This window comes from Anolis sagrei, chromosome 5 (genome assembly GCF_037176765.1).
Source record: "Anolis sagrei isolate rAnoSag1 chromosome 5, rAnoSag1.mat, whole genome shotgun sequence".
Classification (NCBI taxonomy): Eukaryota; Metazoa; Chordata; class Lepidosauria; order Squamata; family Dactyloidae; genus Anolis; species Anolis sagrei.
Window position 1 is genome coordinate 48,466,138 of NC_090025.1, and position 25,276 is coordinate 48,491,413.

General features: G+C 36.6%; 1 protein-coding gene across 1 annotated transcript in view; it reads left to right on the forward strand.

Annotated features, from left to right (window-relative positions):
* Positions 1-25,276, forward strand: part of ARHGAP10 (Rho GTPase activating protein 10) — a 127,650-nt gene that overhangs the window by 36,099 nt on the left and 66,275 nt on the right. Inside the window, exons 4-13 of the mRNA XM_060778866.2 lie at positions 4,876-4,947; positions 7,030-7,131; positions 8,423-8,533; positions 9,304-9,408; positions 10,706-10,835; positions 13,628-13,734; positions 14,545-14,639; positions 15,588-15,669; positions 17,899-17,941; positions 20,612-20,677. Coding sequence (XP_060634849.2) covers positions 4,876-4,947; positions 7,030-7,131; positions 8,423-8,533; positions 9,304-9,408; positions 10,706-10,835; positions 13,628-13,734; positions 14,545-14,639; positions 15,588-15,669; positions 17,899-17,941; positions 20,612-20,677 — 913 coding nt within the window. The remainder of the gene's footprint in view (positions 1-4,875; positions 4,948-7,029; positions 7,132-8,422; positions 8,534-9,303; positions 9,409-10,705; positions 10,836-13,627; positions 13,735-14,544; positions 14,640-15,587; positions 15,670-17,898; positions 17,942-20,611; positions 20,678-25,276) is intronic.

The window sequence follows — 25,276 nt, forward strand, 5'->3', positions numbered from 1 at the left end:
AAACAGCTTGACAGTGAAAAGAGGAAAAAGGGAATACCAAAGCAGCCAAGAAGAGGAGAGACTAAGTCTAGGAATCAGCAACGATCAGCATTGTTTTAAGAAAGTCCTGCTGATGTTCTCCTTAATATGAGATGAACTGTAATGGTTATATTTCCCGTAGAACAAACCACACTTTCACCACCTCGATGATAGAATGGAAAGCATTTTGGCATGTTGCTGTCTGCCTTTAGGTTGTTTCCAACTTAAGGTGACCCCCATGACAGGGTTTTTTTGCCAAGATTTTCTGGAGGTGTGTTGCCTTGGCTTTCCTTTGAGGCCAAGAGGATGCGACTTACTCAACCTCATCCAGTGAGTTACCATGACTGACTGAGGATTCAAACCCTGATTTTGTATTTCTTTAGACAAAGTTCAGTATGGTCATTGCAACTGCTGAAGCAATTATCACCCCAGCCCCCTCTTACATCGCCTTGCTGTCTAAAAATCTCCCTTGGAAATCAAGAATATCCTAATAAGATGTTGGGCTGTGAAGAGGCCTGTAGAAGAAAAGTGCTGAAAATGGAGCGAGAGTCGCCAGATGTACAAGCTGGGTTTAGAAAAGCCAGAGGAATGAGAGATCAAATTGCCAATATCTGCTGGATAATGGAGAAAGGCAGGGAGTTTCATAAAAACATCTATTTCTGTTTCATTGACTATTCTAAAGCCTTTGACTCTGTGGATCATAATATTTTGTGGCAAGTTGTTGGTGGTATGGGCATACCAAATCACCTTGTCTCTCTCCTGAGGAATCTGTATAAGGACCAAGTAGCAACAGTAAGAACTGACCATGGAACAACAGACTGGTTCAAGATTGAGAAAGACGTATGACAGGGTTGTATACTCTCACCCAACCTATTCAACTTGTATGCAGAACACATCATGCAATGTGCAGGGCTTGACGAGTGCAAGGCTGGGGTGAAAATTGCTGGAAGAAACATTAACAACCTTAGATATGCAGATGACACCACTTTGATGGCTGAAAGCGAAGATGAGCTGAGGAGCTTTCTAATCAAGGTGAAAGAAGAAAGCGCAAAAGCTGGGTTGCAGTTTAACGTCAAAAAAACTCCCAAGATTATGGCAACAAGAATGATTGGCAACTGGGAAATAGAGGGAGAAAACGTAGAGGCCGTTACAGACTTTGTATTTCTAGGAGCAAAGATTACTGCAGACGCAGACTGCAGCCAGGAAATCAGGAGATGCTTACTTCTTGGGAGGAGAGCACAAAACGAGCTCAGCACAAAACGAGCTCAGGCTTTCCAGGGACATTAAAAACAATAAAAAGGGATTCTTTTCTTATGTCAGTAGAAAAAGGAAAAACAAGGAGGCGATAGGGCCTCTTCGAGGAGAAGATGGGGCAATGCTGACAGGGGATAGGGAAAAGGCAGAACTACTAAATACCTTCTTTGCCTCGGTCTTCTCACAAAAAGAAAGGCATCTTCAACCTCAGCAAGACGGAGTGGACAAGGGATTTGAGGACATCCAACTCCAAATTGGGAAACAAGTCGTACAGGAATACCTGGCCGCTCTAAATGAGTTCAAGTCCCCAGGGCCAGATCAACTACACCCAAGAGTATTGAAGGAACTAGCGGAAGTCATTTCGAAACCATTGGCAACCATCTTTGAGAGTTCTTGGAGAACAGGAGAAGTTCCAGTAGATTGGAGGAGGGCCAATGTGGTCCCAATCTTCAAGAAGGGAAAAAAGGATGACCCAAACAATTGACTCACGTCAATACCAGGCAAGATTCTGGAAAAGATTGTTAAGGAAGTGGTCTGCAAACACTTAGAAACAAATGCGGTCATTGCTAATAGTCAACATGGATTTATCAAAAACAAGTCATGCCAGACTAATCTGATCTCTTTTTTCGATAGAGTTACAAGCTGGGTAGATGCGAGAAATGCCGTGGATGTAGCGTACCTGGATTTCAGTAAGGCCTTCGACAAAGTCCCCCATGACCTTCTGGCAAGGAAACTAGTCCAATGTGGGCTAGGCAAAACTACGGTGAGGTGGATCTGTAATTGGTTAAATGGACGAACCCAGAGGGTGCTCACCAATGCTTCCTCTTCATCCTGGAAAGAAGTGACGAGCGGAGTGCCATAGGGTTCCGTCCTGGGCCCGGTCCTGTTCAACATCTTTATTAATGACTTAGATGAAGGGTTAGAAGGCAGGATCATCAAGTTTGCAGATGACACCAAATTGGGAGGGATAGCCAATACTCCAGAGGACAGGAGCAGGATTCAAAACGATCTTGACAGATTAGAGAGATGGGCCAAAACTAACAAAATGAAGTTCAACAGTGACAAATGCAAGATACTCCACTTTGGCAGGAAAAACGAAATGCAAAGATACAGAATGGGGGATGCCTGGCTCGAGAGCAGTACGTGTGAAAAAGATCTTGGAGTCCTCGTGGACAACAAGTTAAACATGAGCCAACAATGTGATGTGGCGGCAAAAAAAGCCAATGGGATTTTGGCCTGCATCAATAGGAGCATAGTGTCTAGATCTAGGGAAGTAATGCTACCCCTCTATTCTGTTTTGGTTAGACCACATCTGGAATATTGTGTCCAGTTCTGGGCACCACAATTCAAGAGAGATATTGACAAGCTGGAATGTGTCCAGAGGAGAGCGACTAAAATGATCAAAGGTCTGGAGAACAAGCCCTATGAGGAGCGGCTTAAGGAGCTGGGCATGTTTAGCCTGAAGAAGAGAAGGCTGAGAGTAGATATTATAGCCATGTATAAATATGTGAGAGGAAGCCACAGGGAGGAGGGAGCAAGCTTGTTTTCTGCTTCCCTGGAGACTAGGACGCGGAACAATGGCTTCAAACTACAAGAGAGGAGATTCCATCTGAACATCAGGAAGAACTTCCTGACTGTGAGAGCCGTTCAGCAGTGGAACTCTCTGCCCCGGAGTGTGGCAGAGGCTCCTTCTTTGGAGGCTTTTAAGCAGAGGCTGGATGGCCATCTGTCAGGGGTGATTTGAATGCAATATTCCTGCTTCTTGGCAGGGGGTTGGACTGGATGGCCCATGAGGTCTCTTCCAACTCTTTGATTCTATGATTCTATGATTCTATGACCAATCTTGATAAAATAGTGAAGAGTGGAGACATCACACTGGCAACGAAGATCTGCATAGTTAAAGCAATGGTATTCCCCATAGTCACCTACGGATGTGAGAGCTGGACCTTAGGGAAGGCTGAGCGAAGGAAGAGAGATGCTTTTGAACTGTGGTGCTGGAGGAAAGTTCTGAGAGTGCCTTGGACTGCAAGAAGTCCATACTTCAGGAAATAAAGTCCGACTGCTCATTGGAGGGAAGGATAGTAGAGGCAAAGATGAAGCACTTTGGCCATATCATGAGAAGACAGGAAACCTTAGAGAAGACAATGATGCTGGGGGAAATGGAAGGAAAAAGGAAGAGGGGCTGACCAAGGACAAGATGAATGGATGGTATCCTTGAAGTGACTGGCTTGACCTTGAAGGAGCTGGGGGTGGTGATGGCCGACAGGGAGCTCTGGCGTGGGCTGGACCATGAGGTCACAAAAAGTTGGAAACAACTGAACGAATGAACAACAGCATGGTGACATTGTATTGGATGTACCCTATTGAAACATTTTATCAGAAGAGTGTATTTATTGGTTTGTTGTAGGTTTTTTGGGCTGTATGGACATGTTCAAGAAGCATTATCTCCTGGCGTTTCGCCTGCATCTGTGGCAAGCATCCTCAGAGGTTGTGAGGTTTCTTGGAAATTAGGAAAATTGAGTTTATATATTTGTGGAAGTTCCAGGGTGGGAGAAAGAACTCTTGTCTGTTGGAGCTAGACGTAAATGTTTCAATTGGCCACCGTGATTAGCATTTGATGGCCTGACAGTTTTTAGGTGTGGCTTGTTACAGATATATAAGCCCAATTTTCCTAGTTTCCAACAAACCTTACAACCTTTGAGGATGCTTGCCACAGATACAGGCGAAACATCAGGAGAGAATGCTTCTAGAACATGGCCATACAGCCCAATAAAAACTTCAACAACCCAGTGATTCCTGCCATGAAAGCCTTCGACAATATAGTGTATTTATTTATGACATTGTGCCCTACCTATCCCATCTACACGTTGCTCACAGCAGCTAAAAATGTGAAGCACCATATTGACAAGCTATACATAGCATCAAACATTAACTCATATTATGCTAGTGCAAAGTAAAATAATTATTATAAGAAAAATATCTATATTTTCTTTGAGAAGGAAGCAGTAACAGTTATCATGCAGTCATTTATATTAAAGCACAGCCTGCAATAACAGCATGTTTTCTGGGTTTTTATTTTACTATCACTGTTAATGTTTGCTTCAGATTCATCCAGTGACTATTTAGGTGTGTACATAAGAGTTTGTAGATATGTGACAAAGTTCTCATTGTTTCAAATTTAAGCTCCTCAGATTTAAAAATCGTATTGTGGTTAGGTAACAGGAACACAGCTAAGCCTGTGTGTGCACATGACTGAATTATCCTGTAAGTGTCTGGGGCCACAGTGATCATTTAGTATATGGTCTAGGAAGGCTTTGTTATAATTATTTAGCAGTGAGTACATGTATACTTCAAGTGAGGACATGTATACTTCATACTTTTCAGTATGAGTGAAAAGTACTCTTTATCTGAGAAAAGAAATAGATGTGGACTTCAGAAATAATGATAATAGAATAATAAAATTGGAAGAGACCACAAGGGCATCCTGTCCAACTCCTTGCCATGCAGGAAAACATAATAATAATTCTACTTGTTAAAAAGTATTTCTCAGAACATGTACAGTAAGTTTGTTAGACTAATATTCATTTATCTCCTTCCTGATAGGCCCTTAGTGTTACAGAAACTCTGATCAAGCCCCTGGAAAGGTTCAGAAAAGAGCAACTTGGAGCTGTAAAGGTTTGTTAATATTTCCCTTTTGTAGCATACTTTCTGTGCATGTGTGTTTTGAGTAAAGGAGTAGGTTGGAGATTTTGTTTGTAAAGAAATAAAGGCAGGTGCATAGCTGACCATTTCTAATTGACCAAATTGAAGGTATTAGATTAGAGGTTTCACATAATACTAATGAATGATTCCCATTTCCTGTGTATACTTAATTGAAAATTGGACTCCCTCCTTGTTAGCCAGTGAATTTCTTTCAATTCTAACAGGCTTGTAGTAATTGACTGCAAAGGCTTTTAATAATATGCTGTCTTGCTGACTTTTAAAGGGTATTTCAAAACGATGGACCCAATTTCAAAAACACTATATTTCAGTGTTCTCTTCCCCTTACATAAATAGCCTGTTTCCTCAAATGTCAGTACCAACAAAAATGCAATTACAGATTCAGTAGTGCTGAACTGCAAAACAGAAAACACCTTATGTTTCAGGGTCACCATCTTACAAGTGACTGAAGTTAGGGACTGTTTGTGTGCTGGGCGAGGCATTTAGCAGTAATCATTTGGAATTGTATTCCCCACTCTTTCAAGCAGAAAGAATTTCATTCATGGGTGGTTCGTGGTTACAGAGATATAACGATTTCAAATGGAGTCCATCTTTTTGAAATACCCTACATTGTTTGTATTCTAATTGATTAACTGTAAATGATTTTGAGTATATGGATAGTTTAATTACATTTTAACAGCAATTTTAATATGTTTTGCTTAGTATTTGCAAGTGCTTTTAGCTGTAGGGGGAAAGATGGAACATAAATTAAGATGATAGTATGATGATGATGTCCTAAATATACTTAATAATGATTGAGCTGTAAAGTGGAACTTATTTCTGAATAAACATACATAGGATGATGCAGTAATGGTGCATAGGTAGTGCAAAGGATGGGGGATATGAGTTTTAAAGACAATTTTCATTTATTTACTGTATTCTAATTCTATTTTTACCACACTGTTACTATTTAATTGTTTTTAAATTGTCTAGTGTGGATAGATGTTAGCCATCTTGAGTCCCCATGAGGAGAAAGGTGGGATATAAATGATGATGATGATGATGATGATGATAGTAATCAGCACACTGGGTGCCGTGCCAAAAGATCTCAGCCGGCATTTGGAAACAATAAACATTGACAAAATCATGATCTGTCAACTGCAAAAGGCCATCTTACTTTGATCTGCACGCATCATTCAAAAATACATCACACGGTCCTAGACGCTTGGGAAGTGTTTGACTTTTGATTTTGTGATACGAAATCCAGCATATATATCTCGTTTGCTGTGACATACTGTGTTTTTGTGTGGGTAAAATAATAATAATAATAATAATAATAATAATAATAATATGTTTGATTTTATTTTAGTAGCTTGACAATATTCCAGATTTCTTGAAGAAATTATTTTAATATAAGTACTCAATGCTTTTTTTTATAAGAGGCCTTCCCTTTGAGTCACATAGGAAGAAAAGGCTCTTGTGAACTGATGTGAAAAAAACCTTGTTTTTATTAGTTTTTTTTGTTCATATGCATGTTATTGTAAATGTTAAATGAAAGTAATTGATTTAAATCTGCAGTTTAAATTCATACTGCTATTGCTATTTCTTCGACTGAGTGACAAATACAAAATATAGTGTTTATCAGTAACAACATGTTGTTCACCTGTATATAAATTTGCCTTGTTTTTTAATGCCCCTACAATATTTTTTCTAATTTTGATTGATCAATTTATGTTATGATACTTAATTCTCATGTAAAAATAGGGGTTTTTTTGCTTTTCATATGTTCATGAAATAAAACGACATTGACCAGATTTCCAGAATCCTCACAAAGAAATCCAGTGTGATGAAGCACTTTAAATGTAAACTGCACCATATTTTTAGCATAGTGAATGAAATCATCTATTCGTTGTTAACATTGCTGTTGCCTCTGTTGCTGTAAGTTTGCATTTATAAAAAAGCTCTTTTGCTTTAAAAATGAAATGGTTAAACAAAACAGTAAGAGAAAATGCAATGTTTTCACACTTTACATTTTCTTACAATTTAAAATATTTATAGGATGAAAAGAAGAAGTTTGATAAAGAGACCGAAAAAAACTATAGTTTATTAGACAAGCATTTAAATATGTCAGCTAAGAAGAAAGAAGCTCAGCTGGTGGAGGTACTCCTTTTATTACTTTGTCAAATATATTTATCCTTTTGCTGGAGAAAATGTAATTTGAGCAGCATTGATTGTCCTGAAATTATATTACTAGCATCTAATGTTATTTGTTTTAGAGTGATGCTAGGCAACAACACACAGTCTAAAATTGGAAGTAAATGGACAATTCCTTTTTGTTTTGAAAATGACCTGTTACAGGCCTCTCAAAAATTTGCTCTTATACATATCCTTAAAATAGAAATTTATTCCCTGTTGAAGATTCATGGGGAGTAATTCTTCATTTGGGGCCCACATTCTTTTTCTCTCTCTTGTGAATAGGGCTTCATGAAGGATCCTGGAGGTTTCATGGGCACATGTGCTCTGTGGCCTGCCAGATTTTCACTTTCTTCTCTATACAGGAGAAATATATAGAAATTGAATCAGTGGTGCTTGAAATTCATGACTTACACACCATAAGCATATTGTAGCTATTGTCAAAGCATGTATATATTTAATACATCTGCAGTACATATGTAGTGCATATATTCTCAATTCGGTGTTGATTCTGGCATTTAAATAATAATAATAATAATAATAATAATAATAATAATAATATCCCGCCACCATCTCCCAAAAGGGACTCGGGGTAGCTTACAAGACACTCCAAAGTGCAGCATAACATGAGCAATATTCTGGATTGTAGGTTGTTGTAGGTCTGGCCTCACTACCTCTGAGGATACTTGCCATAGATGCAGGCGAAACGTCAGGAGGGAATGCCTCTAGAACATGGCCATATAGTCCGAAAAAACCTATAACAACCCAATGATTCCGGCCATGAAAGCCTTCGACAATACAATATACTGGATAATTAATATTTTTCCTTTTGGAATCAGAACACAGATATATTAGGGAGTGGGTTGTAGTTGATAGTAAGTTATTAATATTAATTGTGCAAATGAGTGGCATATGTTTTAATGAAGCAAAAACCAAGCTCATTTTTAGGAGAAATGTATACAAATTAAGTGCTCTTTTGCATTGTGATAACAATTACAAATTGTTGAAATGCAAAAGGACCTTCACTCATTAATCAACATAACAATTTTGTTTGTTTATAGTATGCTGCATTTATTGGTTGTCTCAGGCTCTTAATATAAAGGATAGTCTAATAAACATTTTGCCAGAATTATCTCATGTTAAAATCACCAAATGAAGTCTTTTTGGCATTTTATATATATACTCAATTTGGTGTTGATGTCTGGCATTTATACTAGATATGATACGGGAATCTCAAAACATTATTTTCTTTATGCAGGCTGACACACTAGTGGAGCAAACCCGAAAACATTTCTATGAATTGTCACTTGAATATGTGTGTAAGCTACAAGAGATACAAGAACGGAAGAAATTTGAGTTTGTAGAACCTGTAAGTGGATAATTCCCAAAAGAAAGTGTTGAAATATAAGTATAATTTCTTGCTGCCAGAAAATTTAGATATGCATAGTTCAGCACAAGGCCCTTTCAATGCATTCTTAGTCAAACTAATGTTCACACTGCATGTTTTTTTTTCATTTGCAAGGTGAACTTTATTACTAAGCCATCCTTATAGATTACCATGAGGGAGTATAGTGATCCCACACTTTTGGGATAAGGACATACAGAGCCATGTGAGTGATGTGTAAGATGTGTCAGCATTACTGCAGCAAAGTAATCAGTGTAATTTAGTATGTAATTAAAGTGGAGAAACCAGACTTAACCTCAGTGGCAGTCTTATTACATTTTTCAGTCTTGAAGGCAGTTAGTTGTTTCTGTATTGTGGGAGTATTAAGTATCCCCATGATACGTTTTTATGATTTTGTGCACTATTGAGAACTGAGCTGTGTTCTACAGTGGGCCTTTGGCATTTGCTAGGACTCTAGATTCCAAAATCTGTCGATATTCCAGTTCCAATGACATAATAAAATAGTGTCCCTTATATGAAATTGCAGAATCAGAATTTGTTTTGGGGACTTTTGGTGGGTGGGAGGATTATTGAATCTGTAGGTACAGAAGAAAATATATAGAAGATCAACTGTATTATACAGGGTTTACTTCCAGGAAAATGAGTTTCAGTTTATGTGATATTAAAATACGTGGTAACAGAGAACTTACTTTTCACTATCTGAGCTAAAAAAGAAAATTCTTATTGTATTCTAGGTCCTGTCTTTTTTTCAGAGTATGTTCACTTTCTACCATCAGGGCTATGAGCTTGCCAAAGATTTTAACCATTACAAAATGGCTCTGCAAATCAATATCCAGAATGTAAGTGGATGTACTCTTAATGTAGATTGAAAAAATAACAAGTAAAATGTGCTTCAGTGCATCTTAATTTATGGTTATTCAATTTTTTGTGGGGCGGGGGGGGGGGGAGATTTTCTATATTATGAAGTGATTTGGAGTCGTTCTAGGTGATTTAATGCCATCTTCAGGCTAGTGAGTTGTATGACTTGTTGAGTTTATGCAGTACTTCTGCCACCTATTGCATATTTCAGTCATGAAAAAATGATAAGGAAATAAATAATTTTCTCTATTTGTAAATTGTATGCATGCAAGTTCATGCAAGCTTTTAGTGTATACATTGTGTTTCATTTTTTCAAAAGATACAATCATTTGTAGTGTGTTACTTTCCAGCCAGATTTATACAATGCATACTGCACTTGTGTTATTTTTAAGAATGACACTTAACCCAGAATTCTTTCTCATAGTCTAGTACAATCTATACACTATTTTAATTCTTTATTATATTTTGGTAATGTAGGAGAATGTGATTCGCTATGGCAATGCCTTATAAGACTTCTTGCACAGTATCGCATAGAGAAGGACTTTCTAAGAATAAAGAAAGTAAATAATGCAACCATATGGTTCTGTTAATTACAACATATAACAAAATATGTTGTGTCATGGTAGTGACTGAATCAGAGAAGTAGAAATATTTTAGAAGATTAATCACCTGGCAATTCTTAGTCAACGGCCTTTAGCATCAAATCATTATACAGTATTGTCTAATGAAGGTTAATGATCATAGGAATTTATTTTGGTAACTTTGAAATGTTTCAGTTGTTCCTTTTGTAAAAAACAAAAACAAACCTGATAATAATCGAGAAATACATTATTAAACGAATACTTCCTAAAATGTCTGGATTGGATTTTCTTATAAATATATAAATTAAGGTGTACCTCCCCTGCCCTCTTCTCAGTCTCATTATGCTTTTTAAGGCATCGTCTTACATCTCTTGCAATCAGATTATGTCATATTATCAGAAGCATCAAATTATATCAGCATATCCAATTTCAGAAATAGCTATTAATATTATGCCATTTCTTTTTTTCTCCTCAAAAAAGTGCATAGAGAAATATTATTTTGCTCCCCCCCCCCCCCTTCTGTGATCTAATGCAAAATCTTAACTCCATAAAATATCAACCTCCAATTTGGTCTTTGTTATCGTATATGAGATATCAAAATGATTTTTTTAAAAACCACTGTTTGCTTTCCTTCTTTAGATGTACTTTGTTGATGGTTTAAGTTATAAAATAACAACTAAAATTTTCTCTTACGTAGACAAGAAATCGTTTTGAGGGAGCAAGGTCAGAAGTAGAAGAGCTCATGAATAAAATCAAGCAAAGTCCTCAAGAACATAAAAGAGCCAATCAGTTTACAATGGAAGGTTACCTTTATGTACAAGAGAAAAGTAAGTGACTTTTTAATTCTCATGTTATAACTTGTCCACTATAAGTGCCAAAAAACATTCAGGGTGTCTCAGTTGAATCCACTTTGCATTTACGGCTGGTGGGACTATGAGAAAGAGCATTTTCAGTGGTTGGTCCTACATTTTGGAGCTCCCTTCCTAAAAAGACTAGATTACAGAGTAGTCCCCTCCTTGCTATCCATCTAGCAGATGGAAAAGACTTCATGCAGACAAGATTTTAACAAAGGGTTGTAAGTACTTTGTTATTTTAAATTACATGGTGTAACTTTAAAATCTGCCAGGATGAACCTACACATTTTAGTCCGCGTATTTAAAAGTCCCAGAAGCCCATGAGAAGGAATGATTTGTCATTTAAACATACTTAGGTTCCCAATACCTGTTTCAGGTTTTAACGTGTAAGCTAAGAGAGAGTTCATGCATGTAGCCAACAGACAACAATTTGCCCTCCTCTGCTTTCTATTTATGCGCTTAAAAGTTTCTCAAGATCTAAGTCCCCACTTCTTCCCCACATTTCCAACATTTATTATTCTGATTTTTATAGAACCTTGTTAACTGCTGGGGTGCTAAATGCCATTGAAAAACATCTTGTACCAATTTTCTTTTATATTTATAGATCTTGAATATTTCATTTTGGTATCCTATATATTCTCCCAATCATCTAATAGAATGGAGTGACCGAAATCCTTCCTAGCAGAGATAAATTTAAATATTTCCAATCTTCTAATTTTTTCTCCTGGTGGTCCTGTAAAGAAATTTAAAAAATACTGGAAAAATGCATGATCACTCCCAAAAAATATTAAAACTAAAGTTTGAACTAAGGCTCGAATGTTATCTACTAAACAGGACAAATTTTGAGATAGGGAGGAACGAAGACAAAATATACTTTTATTTGACTACTGCGGCAAGAACTCTTCTAGCTCAAAAATGACGTTTGAAATAAATTTGGACTGTGGACTCTTGCATTATAAAACATATGGACTACCTTAACCCTAAACTTCTTAATGCAAGATCAGAAAGAGAGGCATAAGACTGATTGAGCACCATTTAAAGAATACCTTCAGGAAACGAAGCTTACTCACCCCATTCAAGTAGAGGAGCTCATGAGAGAGATGTGGCAGGAAAAAGATGGGGGAAGACAAGAGAGAAGAAAACAGGTGAAAAGCTGCGAGAATATGGTGAGGGAAACAAAAAGGGAAGCATGAAACAAAGTCCTCGTTGAATGGATCGGAAGATAAATGACCCCCCTAACCCGCAACCCATTGTGTTACCCCCCTCCCCTTTCCCCAATCCGGTTTATATATATATATATATATATATATATATATATATATATATATATGAGACATAAAGCTGACATACTGCTCTATACATTTTTCTCATTTAGTTCTGTAGGCTTGCTGTGGTCCTATTTAATTCCTTTCTGTGCAGTTACAGAAATGTTTCAAGAATTTGGAGTAAGCATTATCAAAATCAGAATTTCAACCTATATCTTGACATTGCTTACATGTGAAACTCAAGGTGACAGCACTTCACATGGTCCAGGACAAAATATTTGACAATATGAAAAGAATAATATAATTCATGGAACCTGGTCTTCCTCCTGTTATCATCTCAGAGCAGAACAATAGGAAGTCAACATTTACTGTGTTCCATTTTAACAGTCAGTTTCAGAAACACTGGTTGGTTTAAGATGGTCAGGAAAATGGAATTGTGAATTGTGTTTTAACTCTAGCAGCATTTGGATGCAGAATTTGCTAATTGGAGCAAAATAACTATTGCACATCATGCTTTTAAATGGAATTGCAGTTCTGGAACTCTTCTTTAAAAGTCTGTATTTTTAAAATAAGGTTTATGGCTCTTTGTTCCTTGGTTACGTGTTTTAAACAGGCTGTAATTTTTTTCTGCCATAGTAAAAAAAAACCCCACACATTAATTTTCAAGGAAATTTTACTTTCTCAAGGCTTCCTTATTAATAAGGCGTGTTGCCCTGTGTACCTTATTTAAATATGATTTGTTGCACCAGTGGCAAATTCTGCAATGGATTCAGGAATCAAATGCAGACTCCCATAAGTTGGTCACTCCTGCTAAAGGTAAACATAATTAATGTTGACCACAGTTTGTTGCATCAGCTAACACAAAAATACCGATTAACTAAAATTAAAAAACTGAAGGGGGACACGTAAATCCAAATGTCATGGTACCATGTTCTGATAGTGGTGAAACCCAGTTTAGTGTTTGTTCATATAACAGTAAAATGGGTTTCATCACTGTGTCTTAATGCAGCTGTTTCGGCAGAAAAAACATATTGTGTCCCCCCTTTCCATCTAATATTCTGAGTACAATATTCCATCACAAATCAAGTATTTAATTGATAATAAACAAGCCATAAGAATTTTAGGTGTTTACACATTTAAAGATAATAAGCAAATCCTAGCAGAAATCAAAGAGCAGTTTCTGTTCTGGTGTAATGTGTTTCATAACACTTTTCTGGAAGTGGAAGATGTTTTTCATTTGTGTGTATCTTTTGGATTCAACTCAGCATTTGCAGGTGACTTTAATTCATCCTACCTCACTTTTATAAACACCTCTTGCATTCATGACCTCTTCCAAGTTTTCTTCCTCCTGTTATTCATTACTTTTACTGTTATAATTCTTCAAAATGACCTAGCAAGGGGGAACAAATAGACTTTCACAAAAATCTATGTATTAATCATGCCCTGAATGATTAGATCATTCTTTTTTTTCTTTTCTTTTCTTTCTTTTTTTGATAAAAGGACCTGCACCATTTGGCTCTAGCTGGGTGAAACACTACTGCATGTATAAGAAAGAGACAAAGAAGTTTACTATGATACCATTTGAGCACAGGTCAGGAGGAAAACTTGTGAGTACATTTCACATTTAATTTTTTTATGTATCTAAATGAGAATATGAGAAATATGGTACACTTTATATCTTCACATTTTTTGTTTTAATTATAGTAAACTAAAATAGGATGATTGCAATTCTGAAAAATTCCAAAAAGTGGTAATGACCATAACAAATAATATCCCATTTTCCTTCGTAAAATTATAAATATCCTTCATTTATAATAATTCATCACTGTGAAAAGATTATGAGGTTGAGTTGATAATAACTAGCCCACAAGAGATAAAAAGTACTTTAAACATTTATTTTGTAACCCTCATGTTTATGTTGCAGGCTTGATGTTTTTGCTTTTGTGATAGCCTTGCTCAGATTGTTGGCTTTCCAAAGCAGGATGTTCTTTAAGTACTGTTTGGGACTCAGAGGGCAAGCATTTCCTTTTCCTAATAACAATTTCCTGTTCTCATCCTCTGAAAGCTTCAACATATTCTGTTGATAGCATGTAAAGAATAATAAGAGAGTAAATCACTGGCATTCTGGATATTACAACTGCTGTTCCAAACCATTATAGGACTTAAAAAACAGACCACTCCAGTCTTTTTGATATATTCTGTCACCCGTTTTGTGATATCATTATAGCAAAACAAAAAAACCCACATCTAATATCTGTATAGTTGGAATGGCTTTTAGTGACTTTGTTTAGAATTTCAGTTTTAAATGGGTGCATCTTCTTTGACCATTCCTCCTGAAATCATTATTTTTATTACTGAATAATTAAAAAATAATTACCTCCATTGCTAAAATTGTCATGTAATACAATCTTTTTCAGGGTGAACTGGAAGTCTACCTCCTTAAGCATTGTATTAAAAGGAATACTGATACTATAGATAGGCGGTTCTGTTTTGATATGGAAGCAGTAGACAAGTAAGTTAGTCAAGCAAGTATTAATAATATCTATTTTATACAATATAATTGTTTTTGCCTGTCATAAAGTTAAAAAGAACTTTATTTATATTAGGCCCTATCTCCCAAGGAGGACTCAGGGCGGATTCCAACATACAGCAGCAAACATTCAATGCCTCCATAAAACAAATACCAACCCTTAAATAGTTATTTTGGGGTAACAGAGCTGATAAAGAGCTTCCTTTTATAAATAGGTGGTTGTTTTTAACTCAAGATGATGAAGTGCATCGTTTTCCTATGCTGGATTAATTCTCCCAGTTGTTGAGTATGGGGGTGGGGGGGGGGGGAGCATGTGTGTGAAGGTTGACTTGAGCCATAACACCGAATCATATTAATGCATTCCAGTATTAGAAATTTGGCCATGTCTTTAACTTGCCAGGGAAACAAAATCTAAGAATGACAAGCTAAAGCTTCTAATTTCCTTCTCATAGTTAAAATGGAGGAAAAGAAGTAAAGATACAGAGGAGGAAGAGCAGTAGAAATCCTCACAACTCATACATATAACAGCATGTCTTTCTTTGTTGTTGTGTCAACATTAGAACATTATGTGAACATGCTTTACATGATGTGGTTGAATGATTCACATATACTACAGAAAGATGCCATTTTGCATCTTACAGTTTTGTAGAAACCTGGAAATTTACTTCTATACAAAAACCAATAGTTTAGTTTAGTTTACCTCCTACCTGTCTTCAAGCACAAGAAGCAAGGTGGCAATATAGAGGCCCGAAATATCTAATCCTTTTTTAGATTACTAATCAAATGGAGTAGATTATATGTCTAAGTATAGTTAATCATTTCAAAGATGGTTATGTTTTTATGTTGAGTACTTGTGATGAGATAATTTGGAAATGATGTTATGCTCATTAAGGATATAAAACCTAATTATTTTCCATCGTTCTTTTAAAGACCTGGTATATGTATGACATTGCAAGCATTCTCCGAAGAGGACAGAAATCACTGGTTTGAAGCATTAGATGGAAAGGATTCTGTAAGTAGAGGTTTTTTTTTTTACTTTGCTGTACTAGGAGAACATTCCTATTACATATATTATATGGAGGCAAGTTTGTCATAAGCAGCTCGAGCAGTGGTTCTTAACATGTGGGTCCCCAGATGTGTTGGCCTTCAACTCTCAGAAATCCTGGTAACCTGGCTGGAATTTTTGGGAGTTGTAGCCAAAACACCTGGGACCCACAGGTTGAGAACACTGAGGTAGAGGAACTGCTGCTGGGGGTCAACCCAAGCAAAGAGGTACTGTGTGGCCTGAGTCCCAAATGAAAGTGTACTGAGATCCAGTAGTGGATTCTGTCTCAGTTTGAGAAAAACTAGCAGAAATCATGCTTCCTGATTCTTTCTACTATTAATTCCATATTTCTGTGATACAGTTGATATACAGAATAATCTGATACACAGAAGTACCTTACAATTGAAAAGGGGAAATGAAAATACAGATAAATAAATGGTATAACGAAGTCTGGAAAATGGCACTGAACGATAAGCTAACATCGAACTTAAAAGTAAAGAAGGGATTATGTAAAAAAAATGGCTTTGAAAGTATTTGGAGAAAATTTCTAGGAAAAGCATTGGAAAAAGAAGATGGGAATTTACCTCCAAATGAAGAATTGAACTTTTGGTGGGACTTTAGAAGAAAAGAAGGCTCCGGAGAAGGGCAGCACAGGGGTGAATGTAGATAAAAGAGAGGGAAATGTATAGTATAAATATAACTGTATTTTTTCTCAAATAAAAGTTTGTTAATAAAAAAAGAAGTCCTTTACAACCTGACACCATCATTTTGGAACATACTACATAAAAGTAATGCTGTATTTCCACTTGAAATATGGCAGTGTTGTTTCCATGAAACTAGCTATAGGAGAGTAAGGTCTTAGGGATAGCTATATTTGTCTATTGGAGCAATAATAACAAATAGTATCATATTACTTTAACTAGGGCATAAACTTGTTGTTGTGGTTCATTCGTTCAGTCATTTCCGACTCTTTGTGACCTCATGGACCAGCCCACACCAGAGCTCCCCGTTGGCCATCACCTCCCCCAGCTCCTTCTGAGTCAAGCCAGTCACTTCAAAGATGCCATCCATCCACCTTGCCCTTGGTTGGCCCCTCTTCCTTTTTCCTTCCATTTTCCCCAGCAACATTGTCTTCTCTAAGCTTACATACATCAAAATTTACTTCATCAGATATGTTGGATGCCATTCAAAATTGATGGGAATGTGCGAGGGCATACACATTTACACCCTGAACATACACAGATGTAGGGTGGAATGGGCCAAAAATGCAGAAGTTTTCCTATAGATGTGGATTTATATCGCTAGTTTATTTATTTATTTGCATTTTACTATATTTATACCCTGCCCTTCTAACCCTGAAGGGACTCAGAGTTACGTACAGAATTGTGGCAAAATTCAATGCTGCATAACACACACACACAATAATAAATATATCAAATTATAAAACAGTTAAAACATATAAACAGTTAAGACATAAATACAATAAAACCAGATTAAAAAACATACATAGTGCCATGACTTGATTTTTCATGCTTCCTGATTTTCCCATAGTCATTATTCAGGCTGTTAGACTGAAGTCAAATTCTATATGTTACTACCTCTGCCAGGTCTTTAGCTTTTTCCTAAAGACCAGGAGGGATGGAGCCAGTCTGATGTCACTGGGAAGAGAGTTCCACAGCCAAGAGGCCACTAAGGCCCTGTCTCTCATTCCCACCAGTCGCAATTGCAAATGGAATGGGACCGTGAGCAGGGCCTCCCCAGCAGATCTTAAGGCTCTAGTTGGCTCATATTGGATTTATATGTCTTAACTGTTTATACGTTCAGACAGATAAGTCGGACCTCTGCATATTTTAGTGCAGAGGAGAGTGCCTCAGAAATTAATCAGTTCAGGTCTCTAAATATTACGGGGTGATGGCACACAATCTTTACTCTTCAGTAAAGATTTTTTTTAACAACCACTGTGTATAAGAAAAGAATGAGAGCGGAGAATAACACAGTGGTAAAAATGAGAAAACAAGATTTCTGGTTTCTTCTTAGCAGCCCACCCTTCATCTGCCATTTATGTTGCAAGCCGCCCCAAGTCCCCAAAGGGAGATGGGACATCATATAAATTGAGTTGGCTTGACTTGACTTCAGCGGCAGAAAAAAATATATTTTTGTCCCTCATTTAGATCCTTGTTTTTCTTTCTTGGCTAGGTTTTCCTCAACTTGAACAGGGCTAATACAAAAAGGCAAGGAAGTAAGTACTTGAATTAAATTGCCATTTTATTAAACTGTATTATGATATATTTCCCAGAATCATTTCAAGATGTGAATATTGGACTGGAATTACAAGTGTACCTTAGTGTTCCACTCATCAGTTAAAGAAGTAGCATATTATTCTGCATGGATATACAAATAAATTTAAATAGATGAACAAGAAAGCTTTCAGTGTGGCCTTCGCTAGAAGAAAACTGGTTTGAGAGGTGGCACATGGCACAGAGATCCGCCTTTGAAGAGAGAATTTGAGAAATGGCCCTGAGGCAGATTGTACAAGTGCAAGAATTCTGTTAAGATCTAGGAGGAAGGAAAGTCCCATTCATGAGCAGTTTATGTGTGCCTGGTATCCCAATCCATTCTATTCAGTATCCCAATCCATTGTAATCGAAGAGCAAACATTAGGTTTGATTCAGTATTTATCACTACATCAAGGTTTGACAAAACAAGGAGACCATTGGGTTGTTGTAGGTTTTTTTGGGCTATATGGTCATGTTCTAGAGGCATTCTCTCCTGACGTTTCGCCTGCATCAATGGCAAGCATCCTCAGAGGTAGTGAAGTCTGTTGGAAGTAGGAAAAACAAGCCCTGTAAACAGCAACAAAAAAACCTCAATATATGGTTCAGATATGTGGATGACACTTTCACCATTTGGAGCCATGGAGGAGAAGAACTAAACAGGTTCCGGGACCATCTTAACAGCATCCACCCTAGCATCCAATTCACCATGGAAAAAGAAAATGAAGAAAAACTGCCTTTTCTAGATGTCCTAGTCATCCGCAAACCAGATAAACAATTGGGTCACACAGTTTACAGAAACCCCACACACGCAGATAGATATCTACATAAAAACTCCAACCATCACCTAAGTCAAAAAAGAAGCATCATTAAAGCCTTGTCAGACACCGCCATGAGTCGCCCTAAAGGGCTGAGAATGGCGGTTAATAAATGCATCAAATAAAATAATAAATAAATAAATGCAAAAGGAATCTGCGAACCCCCTCCTCCAAGATGAACTGAACCACCTAAACTGGACTCTACAAGCCAATGGATATTCCACCTCAGACATCAGAAGAGCTGCAAGACCGAGAACAAGCCATGAGAGTCAAGACAAAGATCCACCCAGAGGAAAAGTGTTCTTGCCATACCTCAAGGGAACCACTGACCGCATTGGGAAGCTGATGAGGAAACACAACATACAAACTATCTACAGACCCACCAAGAAAATCCAACAAATGCTACATTCATCAAAGGACAAGAGGGATCCTTTCACTTCTGCAGGAGTCTACCATATACCATGCAGCTGTGGACAAGTCTACATAGGGACCACCAAGCGCAGCGCCCAAACACGAATCAAGGAACATGAAAGGCACTGCAGACTACTTCAACCAGAGAAGTCAGCCATAGCAGAGCACCTGATGAACCAGCCTGGACACAGCATATTATTTGAGAACACAGAAATGCTGGACCACTCCAACAACCACCATGTCAGACTACACAGAGAAGCCATTGAAATCCATAAGCATGTATACAATTTCAACAGAAAGGAGGAAACCATGAAAATGAACAAAATCTGCCTACCAATATTAAAAAACTCTAAAATTACAACAGCAAAACAACAGAGATGAAACAATCAGGGACGGCTAATCACCTCTCAACAAAAGACTCCCTCAGGCACTAACAAACCATACCAAAAAAACTGCCAGGCCATCAAATGCTAGTCAAGGTAGTCAGTTGAAACATTCACACCTAGCTCCAACAGACAAGAGTTCTTTGTCCCACCCTGGTCATTCCACAGATATACAGTATAAACCCAGTTTTCCTAGTTCCAACAGACTTCAAAACCTCTGAGGATGCTTGCCATAGCTGCAAGCGAAACATCAGGAGAGAATGCCTCTAGAACATGGCCATATAACCCAAAAAAACCTACAACAACCCAGTGATTCCGGCCATGAAAGCCTTCAGCAATTTACAAGGAGCCCATTTTTTCTTCCTGACACTTTCTGTTGTACTTGCCTATAATTTTTGTTTTATAGTGTTCATAGTTTGTGGCTATATCCATGCAGTGGTTTATCTCATGTGTTACAAGCATACTTGACACACAAGTACAAAACATAATTTGTAAATTGAGGTGTATGATAGGCCGTCCGTTTTCATGATGATGAAGACCCTTGGAAAGTGGCAAAACAATGAGAAAAAGCTACTTTTTTAAAACTGAGGCAACACACAGAGACAAATCTCTAACACAACTCTATGGTTAACTTTACAGCAAACAGGATAACAGATTCCCAGAGAGAGCATATTAATCAGATTAATACTTTCCTAGAGATAACATACTAATCGGGCTCAACTGTACTAGCAAGCGATATTTTCACGCAAATTATAAGAGAGAGTGGACAAAGAGAGGATAAAAGTGTGTGAGAGCCTGAAATCTGCGATGTAATGACTCACCATGGTGTCATATTACATCTGAATTGAAATGTAATATATTAGTTTTGAAATGTCTTTCCCTGTTTCTTTAAAAATTATTTTAAATTAAGACTAAATTTGAATAATTACAACCTTGTATGTTTTTGGAGACTTAATCTCTTTTTTGTAAGAAAAGTGTAATATATGATTAGAACTGTAATATTTGCAAATGTTTCTCCTCCTAGGTGCGCAACTAGATAAGATTGGATTCACAGTTATCAGAAAATGCATCAGCGCTATTGAAACAAGAGGTAATAACAAACTCCATCAAGTGTTAGTTTTCATGAAAATGCATGGTTGAGCTGAGAACAAGGTGGGAAAATGATTCATCATCACAGCTGTGGTGGAGCTTGTAGTGTTACAAAGAACAACATGGGAAAACAACAGCTTCTTTAGTCTTTTGTTAACTAAACTACTCAAGATCTGCTTCTTTTCCTTAAAAAGTACAGTAGGAAAGGTTTCAACAGAATGCTCATACTCTAAAAAAGAATGTCACAAATACACAAACAAATAAGAAAATAATAATAGGTGTTTTGGAATATAATTTCCAAAATATAATGAATTTGATAACTATAACTATAGCAAACAATATATGACAAAGAAATACAGACCTTTATGGAAAGCCAGAAGTTAAAACAAGAGGTAAACATATGTTCAATGCTGTACAAAGAATTCCACATAACAAGAAAGTCTGCACACATACCTAAATGTATAAAAAGCCAGTTCAGAATAAATATAGCTTATAACAGATTACAGACGTACAAGCTATAAAATCTATTGTTTGTTACAGCAGATAATTTTATTTATTTGTTTGCTGCCTATCTCCCGGAGTGGGTCATGAAAATAATAAAAAATAGTAACATTCTAAAACAATTAAAACTATCATATTAAACCATATAAAACCATTTAAAAAGCAGACTAAATTTAAAATATAAATCAAATGCCTCCCTCATTAAGAAGCCACACTCAATTTCCACATGAAAAGCCTAGTTAAACAAAATGATCTTTGCCTGCTGGCAAAAGAAGGACGGGGAAGGAAAAGAATTCTAGAGATTGGGAGCAGCCACTGAAAAGCCACTCTCGTGTGTTCACCAAATGAGCCTGTGATTGTGGTGGGACGGATATGAAGTCTGTGGAAAATCATATCAGCCGATTCTAGCAGTGTGTATAAAGAGATACGGTCTTTCAGATACTCTGGACTTAAACTGTATAGGGCTTTGTAGATGAAGACCCTAAATTTCACATCTCAAGAAATGAATAAGGATATTTGGTGAGGGCTGAGATGTGTTCGTTTGTAGCATGTCTCCTGTTTGTTTATAGTATTGATGTATCGAGTATATGCCGAGCCGAATATAAGCCGAGACACCTAATTTTACCACAAAAAACTGGGGAAATGTATTGACTTGAGTATAAGCCGAGGGCGAGAGATGCAGCAGCTACTGGTAAGTTTCAAAATAGAAATAGATACCAATAAAATTACATTAATTGAGGCATCAGTAGAATAAATATTCAAAAATATTTACATAAAATTGTAATTTAAGATATATCTGTCCAACTCTGGTTAAACCATTATTCTAACCTTCTTCAGTGTAAATGTGCTTACATATCCTTCCAATAATAATAAAGGGAATAAAATAATAAATGTAATAATAATAATAGAGTCAAATAATGGAAATGTAATAACAGTAATAATAGAGTAAAATAATAAGTTATAATAACATTAAAGAGTAAAATAATAAATGTAATAATAATAAATAGAGTAAAATAATAAATGCAATAAAATAATACTAATAATAGAGTAAAATAGTAAATAACATTGACTCGAGTATAACCCAAGGGGAGATTTTTCAACCTAAAAAGGGGGCTGAAAAACTAGGCTTATACTCGAGTATATACAGTATATTGTCTTCCAACAATTTTGCAATACCCTTAAATCACAGCATTATTATCCCTTGTATCAGGAATTGGAGCTAAAGCTTATTATACAATGGCTTGTTCAAGGTTGAACAGAGATACCCCTCATTCACTTAACCACCATGCTACTGAAACTCTTACAAGAGTTAGGTTTGTGTCTTTCCGTTTTTAAGGTTTTAGTTTTATTTAGAAAATATTTTAAACGTGTGGAAAGCAAGCCATGTTTATACTTTTCATTTTTTAATGCTGATAACATTTTAAAAATGTTTAGCATGTTTTCTCTTTAGGATTTCCAGCTCTGTCTTGTACTTAATAAAGATTCAAAGTATATTATTTATTCTAAAGAAATTTGCATCACAACTTTTAAGACAAATTTTACAATCACTGTTACTGTAGAATTAATATGCTAAGATGATTTAATATGTTTATCTGCATATTGGCCAGTATGCAACAGAGAGGATGTTGGGTTGTGAAAAGGCTATCAATCCCTGTAGTATTGAAGGACTCAAGTTCTTCAGGCTGCATTGGGTAGCAAGGGATCCTTTCAGGCTAGCAGCTGGATAACTTGAATTATGTTTCTAGGTTCTTGTGGGTTTTTTCCGGGCTATAGGGCCATGTTCTAGAGGCATTTCTCCTGACGTTTCGCCTGCATCTATGGCAAGCATCCTCAGAGGTAGTGAGGTCTGTTGGAATTAGGACAATGGGTTTATATATCTGTGGAATGGCTGGGGTGGGGCAAAGAGCTCTTCTCTGCTGGAGCTAGGTGTGAATGTTTCAACTGACCACCTTCATTAGCATTATGTTTCTGGTTGCCAGAATTTCATTAACCCAATCCACTGATGAAATGGAAGGTGAAGCATAGAATTTTCCTCTTGGTTGTATTATTTCTTGTTTGTCAACTAAAGGAAGAAGTAATGCTGCACTGAAAAGACACTCTAATGTGGCATGTAGCTACATAACATTTCATAAGCCCATTTATCCAGAGGGAACCTTTGGCTGGTATTCGGGAGTGCAAGATTCTGTGCATACTTTGCACACAGGCGCAGCACAGAATCAAGAACAATCACCGAAGTCCTGTTCAGAAGCTTGTTCATCCAAGTTTGAGACTGACTTACTGAGATTCAGGTTGTCTTGAACATAGTGAGACTTAAATTTAAATAAAAGGCAGGATCCTGACATAATTATATTCATTATCATCTTCACAGTCTTAGCCAATTATATGTGACTAAATACTTTCTCGTCTATTAGAGGAATTTATACTTTTAACAGGTTTCTATAATTAAATCATATAAGCGTTATGATCTTTTTAAAATTGCAGCAGCATTAATAATCATTTAAGTATATCTATTTTTACTGTAAAATTACTGGTATTAGCATAAACCAGCATTTTAGTGCAGCATATGAGGGCAGTAGACCAGAACTCAAGCAAGCAGAACTGTCAGGTAACTGCCCAGCAAAATAAAATAATAAAAAAATAAAAATCAAAGAAATAATACAATACTTTAAATAAAAAGGCTGTTTTATAATATAGTAAAGCTGTGTTACATGAAGTTTTTCTTTAGTTGCTTTTAATTTACTATATTTTAAATTTAATATCAAGTCAGTGCAGAGTTTATGGTATGGTATGGGATATAGTATTAGTTAGGCCTAAATAATAACTCTTCAGCAACCCAAAACTACATTTTCCAGCATCAAGCAATCCCCATGGTTCTCAGTTAATTGAGAGTCTACTGTATGACTTTATCAGGAGTGTTGTCATAGACAGAAATCTTCCACGCTGGATATGTTATGAAAGGATCTGCCTGAGCTTTTTAAATTCTCTCTAATGTACACTCAGCTAATTGGTTGACTAAGCAAGATGAATCACAACTGAGGTGTACACTACCTCAGTTAAAGTCAGTTAGGTGTCCCTTTTATCCTGCAAGTTGTAACTGGTGTGTATAGTGTGGTTTGTTTGCTTTCTAAAATCTACTGCTGTCCCACCTTCTTGAGTACCAGTGTGTAGCCATTGTGTTTCTGTTTTTTCCATTCCAAATCATTTGGCTCTCTTCCCAGATTGATGTGTGCAATAGCCAGTTTTCGTCTGCTACATAGACTTATACACACTCAAAACTGCTCTTATTAGGTTAAATTCTGTTATTTGAAGTTATATGAACAGGCCAAGAGGTTGGCAATAGAATGATCTCTGGACGGTAATCCTTTAAATACTCACAAAACGTTTCTGCTAACCCAGAATGTGATCTAGATAGGGGTGCACATCACCTTTATCAGTCATTTTGCTTACCACCTTTGGCACTCTAAATGTGAAATAAAGATATGAGTGCACTTTATTTTTGTTTTAAGAAATCTTCGTGGCTTTGTCTGAAATATAATTAAACATCTTTAAGGTATGTAATTAAAAGGTGGAAACTTTCAGAGATTTCATACTGTTTGAGGGCTCTTCCACACAGCCCTATATTCCAGAATATCAAGGCAGAAAATCCCACATTATCTGAATGCGGGCTCAGATAATCCAATAACAGATATTGTGGGATTTTTTGCCTTGATATTATGGGATAAAGGGCTGTGTGGAAGGGCCCTGAGTCTGCATTAAATTTAGTGAATATTTTTCTTTACATGAACAACATGTCTTTTATGCCACTTAGATGTATGTGAAATGGTAGTTGGTGTGTGTGTGTGTGTGTGTGTGTGTATATATATATATATATATATATGTTTTCCTCTAAGGCATATTGATTGATCCACTTTTTAAAAGTTCAACAGTAAGAATTCATTGCCTGCTCATCATTTTGTTGTAATAACAACTTACTGTGTAGATAGATGGCAGCAGTGAGCTTTCATTTTTTATATTTCCACAGTAAGCTTGAATCAGTTTTATTGTACTTGAAGGAAACTTCTTCATAGGGAAAAATATCCAGAACAATATCTAGCCATTT